This window comes from Aethalodelphis obliquidens, unplaced genomic scaffold (genome assembly GCF_003676395.1).
Source record: "Aethalodelphis obliquidens isolate GAN/ISIS:26980383/991018 unplaced genomic scaffold, ASM367639v1 scaffold32, whole genome shotgun sequence".
Taxonomy (NCBI): Eukaryota; Metazoa; Chordata; class Mammalia; order Artiodactyla; family Delphinidae; genus Aethalodelphis; species Aethalodelphis obliquidens.
Window position 1 is genome coordinate 3,234,700 of NW_020837976.1, and position 15,618 is coordinate 3,250,317.

General features: G+C 44.7%; 1 protein-coding gene across 1 annotated transcript in view; it reads left to right on the plus strand.

The window, feature by feature from the left end:
• The first annotated feature begins 1,566 nt into the window (after window positions 1–1,566).
• LAMA3 (laminin subunit alpha 3) overlaps window positions 1,567–15,618 on the plus strand; it is a 225,570-nt gene continuing 211,518 nt past the window's right edge. Inside the window, exon 1 of the mRNA XM_027127533.1 lies at window positions 1,567–2,088. Coding sequence (XP_026983334.1) covers window positions 1,792–2,088 — 297 coding nt within the window. The 5' untranslated portion in view covers window positions 1,567–1,791. The remainder of the gene's footprint in view (window positions 2,089–15,618) is intronic.

Below are 15,618 nucleotides of genomic sequence, written 5' to 3' on the forward strand. Positions count from 1 at the left end.
TGTAATAAAACATACCAAAAAGAAATGTTGTCACGTACAATACAGCAATTTTTATGTCATGCTCGTAATTTTTGCCTTTTGGAGCAAAATGCGAAGTTCTATGAGGAAGAAGCGTTGTTGTGAATCCACAGATGGTCAGTTCTGCTGCTGAGGATTCTGACATCAGAACCTCTCAGTGAACAGGCCTGGCAGCGTAGGGGGTTACTGGCTGGGTCGAGAACAGTTACTTCAATGTAGAATTTAACTTCTTTTTTTTCTTTTTTTTTTGCGGTACGCGGGCCTCTCACTGTTGTGGCCTCTCCCGTTGCGGAGCACAGTCTCCGGACGCGCAGACCCAGCGGCCATGGCTCATGGGCCCAGCCGCCCCGCAGCATGTAGGATCTTCCCAGACCGGGGCACAAAGCCATGTCCCCTGCATCCGCAGGCAGACTCTCAACCACTGTGCCACCAGGGAAGCCCTTCGCCTTCTTATCTGCCTATTGATAAAATAATTTTGGAATCTTAGCTGTTTGTTGAAAGTTTTCCTGCAAATGATCTTGTCCGGAAGGACTTTATAAAAAGAATGTAAAATCTTTCTCACTTTTCTGCAATCTTCTTTCATCAGTTTAGATAGGACCATACCACCTCTGCAGGACTATTCCAGGTAGTGCTGGGCACTCGTTCAGTTGCTTTATTAAAATATGAATGTTCTTATTAGGGCAAAGCAGTGTAGGTTCATGACTAGTTAGTTCTCTCCTTTCAACTGTTCCCCTTCAATCCCCATCTCAATCTTTGTTCGAGCAGTGCTCTCACACACTCCCTCGTTTTTCCTTCTCCGTCTTTCGAAGCTCTAGTCCTTCTTCCTCTGGGGCACTTGTGTCCGTCCTGGCCTGCAGCAATGACACCCCCCTCTAATTGTTAGAGACCTCTGCGGGCTCCGTTTTGGTGAGATGTCCTGCGTGCAAGACCACGCCTCAGCCCTGGGAGGTGGGGGGTTCGCATCCTTTTCCCCAGAGGCCGATGTGACAGCTCGAGTAATACACTCGATGTCTCTGTTCACCTGTAAAATATAGCAGATGGGGCATCTGAAGAATTTCCTCCAAAGTACCTTCACCTCTGGGCACACTACAACTTGCACTAGTGGCTGTCTTTAAATTGTGTACGTTCTGCCACTCCCAGTTCCCCAGAGATCCTTTGATCTCACACTCAGTACGCGTGTGCAGTGCCACAGGTATCGTTGGCGCCCAGGGTCTGAGAATTGACGGGACTTGTCCTTTGACAACTGAAACTCATCTGGGAAACCACAGTGTCTTTGGTGTAGATTCTGCAGGCAGTGGCAGTTGCCTCTGCTGTCTCACCCCATTTGCCGCGAGCCTCCTTCCCGCTAGTCCGAGATCCACCGTGAGGCTCTGGAGAAGAGGACTCTCGGATCTCTGCCCCGGCCGTGGGGAGGTGGGGCGGTCCAGGTCCCCGCCTCAGCCGCGGGGGTGGCAGCCGGGGACACGCCTTTTGCTCTCCCAGCCGGCGAAGCTGGCAGCGCGCAGCGCGCTGGCGGAGACAACGTCTGCGGGCCGAGGCCGGCCGCTGTCAGTTCCTTATCCGGCGGGTGCCAGCTGCGGCCGCAGCACGTTCCAAACCCGAGGAGCCGCCCCCTCGCCGCGGGCTCCCGGCGCGTGGGGCGCGGGCGCGCCTCCGCCGACACCGCCCACACTCGGGCCGCGCTCGCTGGTAGCCTGAGGATCGTCCGCCGAGAACGCGGTGTCCCCGAGCCCCTTCGCCGGCCGCCGAGGCAGGAGGACCGCGCGCAGCGAGATGGCGGCAGCCGGGCGGGCTCGGGGCTGGGCACCGCGGTCAGTGCTGCCACTGCTGCCGCTGCTGCCGCTGCTGCTGCTGCCGCCGCCCCCCGCCGAGTGCGCGACCGCTCGGGACCCCGCGGCCCCGGCGTGGCTCAGCCTGCACCCGCCCTACTTCAACCTGGCCGAGGCGGCGAGGATTTGGGCCACCGCCACCTGCGGGGAGCGGGAGCCCGGCGGCACGCGACCCCGGCCCGAGCTCTACTGCAAGTTGGTGGGGGGGCCCACCGTCCAGAGCAGCGGCCATACCATCCAGGTAAGGTCCCAGGTCCCTCCCGGGCGGGCTCCCTCCCCGCGCGGGCCAGCCACCCTGGGCGAAGGGGTCGGGCCTTTTCCCCGCACTCTCGGGACCCGAGGCGACCGGGAAGGGCTCCCCCAACCCCTGCGTGGGTCGGCGACCCCGGGAGGTGGGCGCGGTGCCCCCCGGGAGTGGTACTGGGGAACACCGCCTCCGCCGATGCGCCGCTCGGGGCTGGGATGGGTATGCTTTGCACATCCCGAGGTGAATACAGGCTGAGGTTAAGTTTGGGCTTGCCCAGGAGAAAGTCCGAAGCTGCGCTCTCGGGATGTATTGAACTGTGGTCCTGTCCTGCCTCCGTCACCCAGGTAGCGCCTGGCCAGGGCTTGAGCCCCCCTGGGCTTCACCGGTGCCCCTCCTTCGAGGCCCTTCATCTCCCCGACCTTATGCAGAGAAGCTGGTAGCAGTTAGATACCGTGGTGTATTTAAAGAGAGAACTTTTAGACTGTATCAGTAGTACCACTCCCATCTCACCAGAAAAACGCACCTCACCCCACAGCCTGAAGTACCACCATCCAGAGCCATTAGGCGCGAGTGGACAGACACGGTGCTCAGAGTCCATCGGACTCCTACTGCGAACACCTGTGTAAATGCTAGTGTCGCTGGTGCTTCATCAGCATCTGGAAATGTGCCAGGTCCTTACACACGAGCCTCACAACAGCGCTGGGCACTGGATCGGGTGACCAGGTTAAGAAATGTGCCGACGTCATCATGGAGGACATCTGGATTTGAACCCAGTCCTGACTCCAAATCCTCTTTAAACTAAGACGTCGTTGCCTCCCTCCCTCTCCCAGGAAGTATTGCTGAGCAAATTGTTGCCAGAAGAGGGAGTAATTTTGGAGTTTGGGCTCCCAAAGCGAAAGATTATCATTCCGAGTCTAGGTCAGTCTTTTAGAAGGTCTTTTGACTAAGCACTCCCATAAATGACAGGTTGTTGAACATGCAGTATATTCTTATGCGATAGATGCTCATTTATTTATAAATTACATGCATGTATGACTTTATTAATTTGTGTGTACTATAAAATATACAAAAATAGAAATAAAAAGAATAATGATGAAAATGCTGTTTTCTTTATTAAGAGCCCCAAATAGGGCTTCCCTACTGGTGCAGTGGTTGAGAATCTGCCTGCCAATGCAGGGGACACGGGTTCGAGCCCTGGTCTGGGAAGATCCCACGTGCCGTGGAGCAACTGGGCCCGTGAGCCACAATTACTGAGCCTGCGCGTCTGGAGCCCGTGCTCCACAAGAGAGGCCGCGATAGTGAGAGGCCCGCGCACCGCGATGAAGAGTGACCCCCACTTGCCACAACTAGAGAAAGCCCTCGCACAGAAACGAAGACCCAAAACAGCCATAAATTAATTAATTAATTAATTAAAAATTGCAACCTCCCTTAAAAAAAAAAAAGAGCCCCAAATTTTGCTTTCTTTAAATGTTTTGTGACTTTGTATAACCAGTTATAAACAAATATTCAAATGTTAATCATATATATAATTATTTTTGACAAGTGTAGTTTAGCACGTATGATATAGCCATTCATAGTTTTACATTAATACTGGAATTTAGTAGTTGTCATCACTGAAAAAATACCTCAAAAATATGTATATTCAAATGAAAGAACTGCATTGACTGCTGAGTTCCAGAACCAGCTGCATAATTTGCAGTCTATTGCAAAATGAAATGGAACTGCTTGTTCAAAAATTATGAATTTCAAGATGTGGGGATAGCAGAGCATTAAACTAAGTGAGAGGCCTTTCTAGGAGTGGGACCCTGTGAGAATTTCCTAAATTGTGGTACTCATACTTCTGCTCCATCCTCCAATTATTCTAAAAGTTTTTTTTAAGTAGAAACTTGGCCAGTATATGTTCATTTTTCAAGTGGAATTCAGTACTTCCTGATAGGAAAGTGTTGTGTTTTAATGCTATAAACAATAGATTCAAAGTTCACTCTTCATTTGGAAAAATGTTACAAAATTCTGTTTCCGTGTTTTTAAAATGTGCAAATATAAGAACTTTTAGAGTAACACAGTTCCATCTTTTCAGCAACAAAAGATGACACATTTCCAAACATCTGTTTTATGAAATGGTCTTTCCAAAGTTTGCATTTCTTTAGAACAGTATTTACTTTTTCACACTTTTTTTTTTTTTGCGGTACACGGGCCTCTCACTGTTGTGGCCTCTCCCGTTGCGGAGCACAGGCTCCGGACGCGCAGGCTCAGCGGCCATGGCTCACGGGCCCAGCCGCTCCGCGGCATGTGGGATCCTCCCAGACCGGGGCACGAACCCGCGTCCCCTGCATCGGCAGGCGGACTCTCAACCACTGCGCCACTAGGGAAGTCCTTTTTCACACATTTTTAAAACAACACCTTTTCTTTGATGGAACAAAGTACTTCCATTATTTTGTAAATATCTATCAGGTAGTATATTACTGGCAGTCACTTGTCATCCCAGCAAAAGTCAGCCAATTTGGAATTTTTGTGAAAAAAAAATGTATAACTCATCTTTAAATTTAAGAGGTCTTTTAAGTACTTTTCTATGAGAAAACCAGTGAGCCTGTGTAGTCAAAAGTATTTCATAATCACTCCCCATTTCAGTACAAGGTTTTAACTGTTCTGCTATTTAGGAGAATAGAATCCACATGTCCACTTTGCCAGGTGCACTTACACTTCGTGTGTCCTGATCAGATGATAGCCTGGTGAAACCTCTCTTCTCCCCTTGAACAGACACTCAGGACTCTTGTGACCTGCTAACTTGTGGACTGGATGAAGGCCTTTATAGGCAATCTGTATATTAAGTATTAGAAAAATTGAATTTCTTCACTTTAAGTAAAATAAACAGTTTTAATATTCCCTTCTTGCACCCCACTAGATTGCCTGGCACACCCAACTTTGGAGAGAATTGTTCTAATTGTGGGAAGAGTAAATGTAAGGAGAAGGAAGTTATCGAGGAAATTTTCAGCCGTCTCTGCTCCCCAGATTTGCCTAGAAATGGGCCAACTCTCATTCTCCTCAGCTGGAATTTTTATTAAGTATCATAAGTTGGCACTACTGTTTTGGGAAGTCCAGAAAAGTCACGTTTCTTGTTCTGATTGAGTTTCCAGAATAGGTGCTTAAACCTGGGTCCACAGGCCTAGATAGAGTAGGAAGTGCCTTTCTGAGCTCACTCAACAGACTGCATTTCTAGGCCAAGGTGTAGCCTGCAGGAAAAGGATGCTATCTGGTGTTTTGCCTTATTCTTTCTGTAAAAACTGGGGGTGAACAAAAGTGCTTTCTGCGTTCACAGTTGAGGGCCTGAGCAGGTGCACTGATTGCTGATGTGAGAGGTTCTCATGTAATGAGGAGAGAAGCATGTTGGAGACAAGAAGGAGAAGGCAAATTCCAGAAGCTGGGCTGTTAGACACTTGTTCTAGCCCAGTGTTGGCAGCAGCTGGTGCAGACCTGCCTTTCAGAAAAGTGGGTGTGGTGGGAGACAGGTGGAGGAAAGGAAGAGAGATTATGATTAATCATGTGCTGTACCTGAGTGATAATCATTTTGAATCTGCTCATGTACAGCTCAAGATGGGGAATGGAGAAGAGTTAACAAAAAAAGTTCTACTTCTTTGAACTTTCTAAAAATAAATCTTTGGGAGCCAGCCAGAGTTTAGAATTTCAGGCCAAAAGGATGCAAGAAATGTAAAAAAATGGATAAAAGTCACATCTTAGAAAAAAACCCAGGGTTTATGGTCCTGATTCTATAATAACAATGCTGATACTTGAACGGTAGCATGTGTCAACAGGCAGAGCATTTAAAAAGTCTGCATTTTGTTTGTTGGGTGAAAAATGTTTGCTGTGGTTTCTCTGGACTTAAGATTCATTAAATAAGATTTTATATACTTGCTACTGCTCAGACATTAAGTTTTTGGTGTTTGAGAGCTCTGTGATTCAGGGATCCTATCTGTCTGGTTCACGGCTATCTCTCCAGTGCTGAGCACAAAAGCCTGGAACAGAATAGGTGCTTGGAAAATATTGAATGAAAGGATGGTGGAGTGAAGGTACAGTTGAAGTTACTATAAAGAGGAGACAAGAAAAGTATGCAAATTAGTTCTATCCTGATGAAAAGTAATTATAACCGAAATATGTCACAATTTGCACTTTAACTTTAAATGAGTACTAACCTATGGAGTGTAAAGACATTATTACAGTCGGCCCTCAGTATCCTTGGGTTTCGCATCCACAGATTTAACCAACTGTGGGTCAAAAATACTTGGGAGAAAAAAAATCCAGAAAGTTCCCCAAAGCAAAACTTAAATTCGCCCTATGGTGGCAACTATTTACATAGCATTTACATTGTATTAGGTATTATAGGTAATCTGGAGGTGGTTTAAAGTACGTGGGAGAATGTACGTACGTTATATGCAAATACTATGATGCCATTTTATATAAGGGACTCGAGCATCTGCAGATTTTGGTATCTGTAGGGTTCCTGGAACCAGTCCTTCACAAATACCAAGGGAGGACTGAATTTACTGACATCTGATAGAGGTGATGATAAAATGGAAGTGGAAGGCTGTGTTGAAAATATAACCTTGGGTTTGGTTTAGCTTGACATAAACACTATGCTCACAAGAAATGACCTGCACGTATTTACCAAACATATGATCTTTTTTTTTCTTTTTTCTGGCCACGCTGTGCCGCTTGTGGGATCTTAGTTCCCTGACCAGGGATCAAACCCGCGCCCCCTGCAGTGGAAGTGCAGAGTTACCACTGGACCGCCAGGGAAGTCCCAGCAAACATATGATCTTGATTTTGTACATCGACAGTTCAACATATTTTTATAAGTTCTTTCAGTGCACTTTGCTTTATGCATAAGAATTTGTATTTAACCTAAATGATATTGATAGAGAAGTACACTCACCTGAGTTATGGCTAAGAGTGAGCATGCTTGCCACAAAGCAGTCCCAGTTGTGTGTTTGTGTAACTTGCACTAATAGCCATAAAGGAAACTCAACTTCACTAAGGCTCTGTTTACAGAACTATTGTGAAAGAGAGCCATTTGTTAACTACAACAAGGGCCTTTTCCTTTGTGATACAGATGTGAAGATTTTGGGGAAATCTAAAACATTTACTGTGTCCATTGATATATTTGTAACAATTATTAATAGAGTTATTTCAAAACTTCAGATGATTACAGCCAGCAGTTGAAGGACAAATGATTCTGTTTTTAAATAAATTCATTTATTTATTTTTGGCTGCATTGGGTCTTCGTTGCTGCGCGTGGGTTTTCTCCAGTTGTGGCAAGTGGGGGCTACTCTTGGTTGTGGTGCACGGGCTTCTCATTGCGGTGGCTTCTCTTGTTGCAGAGCACGGGCTCTAGGCATGTGGGCTTCAGTAGTTTTGGCACGAGGGCTCAGTAGTTGTGGCTCGGGGGCTCTGGAGTGCAGGCTCAGTAGTTTTGGCGCACAGGCTTAGTTGCTCTGTGGCATGTGGGATCTTCCCGGACCAGAGCTTGAACCCATGTCCCCTGCATTGGCAGGCAGATTCTTAACCACTGCACCACCAGGGAAGCCCCGAGGCATAATTTAAATACCATAACATGCAACCATTTTAAGTGTGAATTCAATAATTTTTAGAAAGTTTATAGAGTTGTGCAGCTGTTACTAGAGTCTAGTTTTAGAACATATATATATATATATATATATATATATATATATATATAAATTCATTCTGCCAGTCTCTGCTTTTAACTAAGTCTAACCCATTTACATTTAAAGTGATTATTGATAATGAAGGACTTATTTCTGCCATTTTGCTATTTGTCTTATATATAAGACAAATGTCTTATATATGTCATATATATATGCATTATATATTTTTTGGTTCCTCAGTTCCTCTATCACTGTTTTCTTTTGTGTTTAATTAAATTTTCTAATATGTCATTTTGATTTCCTCCTCATTTCCTGTTCTGTTAATTTTTTTTTTTTAATTTATATTTTGGCTGTGCCATGCGGCATGTGGGATCTTGGTTCCCTGACCAGAGATTGAACCTGTGCCCCCTGCAGTGGAAGCTGGAGTCTTAACCACTGGACCGCCAGGGAAATCCCCTGTAAATTTTTTTTTTTTTTTTTTTGTGGTACGCGGGCCTCTCACTGCTGTGGCCTCTCCCGTTGCTGAGCACAGGCTCCGGACGCGCAGGCTCAGCTGCCATGGCTCACGGGCCCAGCCGCTCCGTGGCATGTGGGATCTTCCCGGACCGGGGCATGAACCCGCGTCCCCTGCATCGGCAGGCAGACTCTCAACCACTGCGCCACCAGGGAAGCCCCCCCTGTAAATTTTTAAAAGTAATTTTCTTAGTGCTTACTCTGAGGATTACAATTAACATCCTAAATTTATAACAATCCAATTTGATTTGACATCAACTTAATTTCAATAGCATCTAAAACTCTGCTCCTATATAGGTCTGTCTCCCCTTTTATGATGTTATTGTCACAAATTACATCTTTACACATTGTTGCCCCTTGGGATAAAAACATAATTATTGTTCTATGCATTTGTGTTTTAAATCATATAGGAAAAAATAGTTACAAACCAAAAATACAATAATGCTGGCTTTTTAATTTACCTATGTAGTTATTTGTACTGGTGTTCTGTATTTCTTTGTATGGCTTTGAGTTACTGTCTAATGTCCTTTATTTCAGTTTGAAGGACTCCCTTTAACATTTCTTGTAGGGCAGGTCTACTAGCAACAAACTCCTTCAGCTTTTCTTTGGGAATGTCTTAATTTCTCCTTCATTTTTGAAGAATAACTTTACCAGGTATAGAATTCTTGACTGACAGTTTATTTCTTTCAGCACTTTATCGTCTCACTGCCATCTGGCTTCCATGGTTTCCAGTGAAAAATAGGTTGTTAATCTTATTGAGGATCCCTTATATGTGATAAATTGCTTCTCTCATGTTGCTTTCAAGATTTTCTCTTTGTCTTTTGACAGTTTGTTTATAATGTGTCTCAGTGTGGATCTTTCTGTAGATGACTAGCCTTTTTATGACCCAATTTTCTTAAATGACCAGGGAAACTCCTGTGAGGGAAAATACAACATCATCTCACTGTAGATATTATCAAACTGCTCTCACTTAGAGATGAAGAACTCTGGCTCTACAATCATGTAGACCTGAGTTTGAATTCTAACTCTGCCAGCTCTCTGACCTTGGAAAATTGCAAAATCTCAGTTTTCTTATATATAAAACAGGATTAATAAACCTGTGTATTTCCCAGGTTTACTTGGAGGATAAAAGCACTTAGTATTTTTCTTGGCACATAGTTAGTGCTCAATAAATGTGTTTTTTCATGGAGAGAAAAAATTCTTTTTAAGACTTCTAAGGTGGTAAGCTACAAAAATGAATTATCACAATAGTCATTTTAAATTTTTGAGTAAAAAGTTCTTTTAATGATGACGTGTACAGTGCATTATACACTGAACACATCTGGCATGCTGAATAATCCACAGGCATAAAGACATTTATAGCCTTCTATAGAATAGCAATGTTGAATTGTTTTGGTAATGCGTTAATAACTAGTTCAGATATTATTTATGTAGGGACTTCATTTATTTATGTACTTTCTGGTAACACAAGATGTTCCAGGGTCACTTTTAATTTTCTTTGCTCCAGCGTTGGAACTAACTACTTTTCCAAAAATCTCTGTTTTTTTTTTTGTTTTTGTTTTTTTAAATTGAGTGTGGTATGTAGAAACCAAGTCTGGATATGAGGTATGCTCATTGTTACCGGTGTGTCATTCCTTCTAGACCCTTTCAAGGGACAGAGCTAGGAGTTATATGTATATCTACTAATTCCTATATACACCCACATCATATATACACACACTTTTATCAGCTAAACTAACATTTTGGGGGAGGTATTAATTTTTTAAGGTGAATTTTGGTAGCACTAATACATTCTTCCAGATCATAAATTTATTTCCCGTTGTGATTTAGGCTTTCACGAAACCTGTGTTAACTTTTGCTCAACATTGTGGAACCATTTGCCTAGTGAGGAAAAGATTTATTAAATGGTACCTCAGTGGTCTTAGTCAATAGAACTGCCTGTGTTGTGCTGTATACATGGGCTCCTGGCCAAGGGGGCTGAAAATCCAGCCCGGGCAAGGCTGTATCTGCTCAGAGGCAGGGAGCCTTTTTCTGCTTCTCAAAAAAGAGCTGTTTGCATGAGGTAGCAGATCCTTGATTAGATCCCCCCTGCCAACAGGGTGGAACCTGCCCTGGGGAGAGCCAACTCATTGAGTCCCATGTGTCCTGCCCGTTTCTCAATATCATCAGCATATTGTATTCTCTTGGTTTTGCCATCCTAGATGTTTAGAAAATACACATGGAAGTAATAAATGAATATTAGCTTGAGAGAAATATAGGTTTTAATTAGATTATCTATGCATATCTTAACTGTGGGGTATAGATGTAATTCTCCATTACTTTCAAGTTGCACTATATACTGTGTACAGGAGTGATACGCAATTAAGGGGAGGCGGGCAGAATGGGGAATAGGGAGAACAGCCTAGTAACCAGGAGACTTGCTCCCCTGTTGTTTTTTTCTTTTTTTGGTTCAGTAGCTCCCCTGTTTAATGTGGAGTATTAATTTAACACTTAACCGGTACCTGGCACGGTTCTAAAGCCCCTTTCACAAACTTCTTCATCCTCACAACAATTTATAAAGGAGGTACTCTTAGCACACCCCATGTACAAATGAGGAAACTGAAGCACAGAGAGGTTAAGTGGTTTGTTCAAGGTCACGCAGCTAGTATGTGGAAAAGCCAGGTACTCTGGCTGCAGAGTTCATGCTTTTACCTGCTGTGCTATGCTGCCACTGCCGAACCAACTACTCTTCCCTCTGAGTTCCAGCCAAACTCTGTGCCACCTCCCTAACTCCATTCATGGCCTTGGAGCCATTGATTTTCATGTCTGTATCCTTATTCATTCATGAGCTTCCTGAGCGTGAGGCCGCATTTTCCTGTTGTTTGTCTTCCCTGCGGCAGCTTATCACAGACACTTCATAGATGCTTTTTGGAGAAATGTTCAAAGGGCAACACCATCATAGAATTTTCCTACTAGAGCAACACCTTGCTGGAAGTGCTGTTTGACAGAAAAAATACCTGACTTTCAACAACCTGCCTCTGGAAGACAGTTGTGGCCCTGGTGTGTTGAATTTCAAAGTAGTGCCTAATGTAGTGGCAGAGACCAATGACTAGGACTGGACCACCAGAAGCTGGAAGAGGCAAGGAAGGATCCTTCCTCTACAGGTTTCAGAGGGAAAGGGGCCCTGCCAATGCCTTGATTTCAGACTTTCAGCTTCCAGAACTGTGAGACAATAACTTTCTGTTGTTCTAAGCCACCCAGTTTGTGGTACTTTGTTACGGCAGCTCAGCTTAGTCCGTTTGGGCTGCCGTAACAAGAAAATAGACTGATAGCTTATAAACAACAGAAATTTATTTCTCACAGTTCTGGAGGCTGGGAAATCCAAGGTCAAGGTGTGGGCAGATTCAGTGTCTCGTGAGGACCCACTTCCTGTTCGCTGATAGCTGTTTTTTCACTGCCCTCACAAGGTGGGAGGGATGAGGGATCTCTCCAGGGCCTCTTTTATAAGGGCACTAATTCCGTTCATGTAGGTGGAACCCTCATCCTAATACTATCATCTAGTGGGTTAGGTCTTAACATATGAATCTGGGGGAGGGACACAGATATTCAGTCCCTAGCAGTAGCTTCAGCTTTAAGTGAGATCACCAACCTCTCGGGCAGTCAGCAGTGTTTATGGACCAGCGTGTAAGTTATCTGTGTATGGGAGGGTGGAGGATGGGGGACTACATGAAGCTCTTGGGTGGTCCTAGGGTCTCTGCTTTTGAGACTTCGCAATCTGATATTCATAATTAGTCCCTGAACAGAATAAGGAGAGCTCTTGGTTGAACAAATATTTAGGGATCACCCATATTGAGAGTAATCCTTAAATATGAAGAATATATCAGTGGGGCATAAAATAAGGATTGCCTAATAACACGGGTGGGGTGGTGGGAGTCTGGGGGCTCTGGACACAGTGAGCTGCACAGAGCCCAGTGGTTGGGTGATTCCTTTACTAGTGAGGGCTCTGGGGGCTGCATCAGGGGAAGGATGGGGTGGGATTGTGAAATGAAAGGCCCAGCTCCTTGTTTCCTGAGATTGGCTCTGCAGAGACTGAATATGGCTGAGGATTTGTGTGTACAAAAGACATTGGTGGCAAAGATTCTATGCAAGGTAGTTTGCCTAGTGATTTGATGAGAACACAAAAATTTTAGACTTTCAAACTTTCCTATATGTCTTTTTTTTTTTTTTAAAGGAACTGAAGCTTTTTTTTTTTAACATCTTTATTTGGGTATAATTGCTTTACAATGGTGTGTTAGTTTCTGCTTTATAACAAACTGAATCAGTTATACATATACATATATGTCTTATCTGTTTCTAAGTGATGTTCCTATTTCATTGTGACAGCTGATCACTTAATGTATCTTTAATGTGACACTGAATTTCGAATGTTTTTAATGTACCAGAAAAAGTAGCAGAAGTTGCTGAGAGACCTCTTCAGGAAAATCTTTCAGTAAGATTGCCACAAACTAGTTGATTTTTTTTTTCCTCTTGTTTTATTTCATTATCTTTTAGGTCAAATAGTAGACATTTATTTAAATAAAAATGTACCTTGAAGGCACATTTTCTAATAGAAATACCAGGACCTGATAAAGTTTTCACTCCCTTTCTCTGAGCACCATGCTGGCTTTGAAGTAACACTTCATACCCCTCACATACTTGGTGTTACATGCAGCCGCCTTTTTCTTTGATCAGTTGCTTGCCTTGGTTCTGCAGTGTGGTTTTTCCCTAGCTGTAATAGATAGCAACTGTCACTGGAGCTTAGGAAGACCATAGCTGAAAGAGTAAACTGCTTGATTAACCACAAGGAAGATGAGGCCAAGGGCCTTCACAATCATGATAGGGATGTTTGTAACCAATGGTTCTCCATCTTCACTGAAGACAAAATACAAAGGATGGTGTAGTTTTGCAGAGCGAAGGATTGAGTTCAGCTGTGGAGAAGGACTGCCTTCAGTGCCGCACCACTGAAAGGATTTTCAGAGAGGAGGGCGAGAAGGCCATCTCCAGGTCAGAATCGTCTGTGTGATTTTAGGTTGCATCATAGGCAATCCAAAGGCTTTAACTGGGGCCTAGCGGGGGCCTAGCATGGGCAGCTGCCCTCCCCACACCAGCGCCTTGCAGTTTTCTGGAGGGAGCTGCAGTCAAGGAGCCAGGCCCCCGTGGACCAGCCATGCTCATATACTTATCTGCATTCTCCGCCCTAGAGCCTCTGTTCGGGGGCCTCCATTGAGACTCGTTTTTGGGGTTGCTATCGGGGTGCTATGGGTGAGGCCCTTTCCCCCACTCGGACTTGGTACTGCTCTACTCCTCTCTGCATCCCCCTCCCAGCTCCCTGGGTGCATAAGAAGGCAGGAGCCTTTTGTTTGGGGTTCCTGGGCAGTGAGCTCATTCTCCTGTCATCTGACCCTTGCCTGGTGCCCTTCCATGGGGGAAATGGAACCCTGGGGAGCTGGCCCCTCTCTCCTTTGCCTTTTGCCTGCACAGTCAGGCACAGGAAGTGAATGGCCTTGATTGCTGCTTTCAAATTAGCCCCTTGTCCTCCTTGACCACCTAACACCTGGCAGCTCCCCCAGAGCTGTCTTTTGTGGACGATCCCTATTGTAGCTTTTTATCACCTAAGGAAAGAACTGCCGCCCGGAAGCATGCATGTACACATACTTATGCGCAATATTCATCCACTACTATATTTAACAAATATCTATTGACATCTCTGTGCCAGGCACAGAGGACAGGGATATGATGGGCTGGGAGTACAATTCCTAACAAGGCAGAAAAGGTCCCTGCTTATAAGCAGCTAACCTTCTATGGGGAGACTGTAACCAGTGAGCAAACTAATATGATAATTATAGATTGTTATTGTGTCTTGGAGAGGATAAATGGGATTTTGCGATTGAGATTAAAGAGGGAAGCTTCTATAGGTCAAGTAGATGGAGAAGCTTTTCTAAGGAGTGTTATTGGTACAGAAAGCTGAGGGTTGAGAGGAAGCCAGCCCCAAGGAAAGGCTGGGAAAATGTGTTCCCGGCAGAGGACCAGCAGGTGCAAGGGCCCTGAGGTGGGAACATGTTTGGTGTTTCTAGGAACTCAGAAAGCCACGCTGCCCTCGTTTTTATATGTTTTGAATGTTATCTCTGAGTGAGACCACGTTCCAGAATTTATAAATACTTCATTTTATTTTTGTATGTATGTATTCCCTTTCTGGTTCTCAAAAGAATTTAGGTGACTGATAAAATTTTAAAAGGATGAATGAAAGAGTTGAGGGCATTAGGACAATGAGAAAATAAAGTGGTAAAGAGTGTAGTAGGGCTTCCCTGGTGGCGCAGTGGTTGGGAGTCTGCCTGCCGATGCAGGGGACGCAGGTTCATGCCCAGGTCCGGGGGAACCCGCGTGCCGTGGAGCGGCTGGACCCGTGGGCCGTGGCCGCTGGGCCTCAGCGTCCAGAGCCTGTGCTCTGCAACGGGGGAGGCCGCGGTGGTGGGAGGGCCGCGTACCGCAAAAAAAAAAAAAAAGAGTGTAGTTATTTCATAAGGAGATTAATAACTGAAATGGAATTGAGAGGGAAATATTTGGTTTGAGGAATGCCTCAGGTCAAGGTCAGACTCTCTTCTGAGGACAGTATCTGGCCCTTAGCAGGTCAATAGTTGACAGCTGGATGAATAGACTATCAAGGCAGAGCTGCTTTTGTAAATCTAGGCTTTGGGATGAAGCTCTAAAGAGGAAGTGCTTTGGGTTTGGGGCATTGAGCAGACAGGCCTAAGTGTGGCCTGGCCCACCTCAGAAACCTGAGTTTATTTGTGAGCAGGCCACTTACCTGCAACTACAGGTACCAAGCGACCCCTTATTGCCAGTGATATGCCAACACTACGTATAAGGAACAAGAGAATAGAGGGAGAAGTAGAAGGAAGAGGATTATATGGAAACCATTAAAAAGATGGGTTTTACTTGTACACTGTTGGTGGGACACTAAATTGGTACAGCCACTGTGGAAAATAGTATGGAGGTTTCTCAAAAAACTAAAAATAGAACTATCATATGACCCAGCAATTCCACTCTTAGGTATATATCTGAAAAAAACAAAAACTAATTTGAAAAGATACATGCACCTCAGTGTTCAGAGCAGCATTATTTACAGTTGCCAAGATATGGAAGCGACCTAAGTGTTGATGAACAGATGAATGGATAAACACCCCAGTGGTTCTGATGGTGGTGTGATCACTTTATGGACGGCGTCTCATTGAATCATCAAAATCACTGCGTAAGGTTGGTGGTGTTAGCCCGTTTTAACAAAGAGAAAATGGAACCCAAGGGAGACTAAACAATTTTTTTTTTTTTTTTTTTTTTT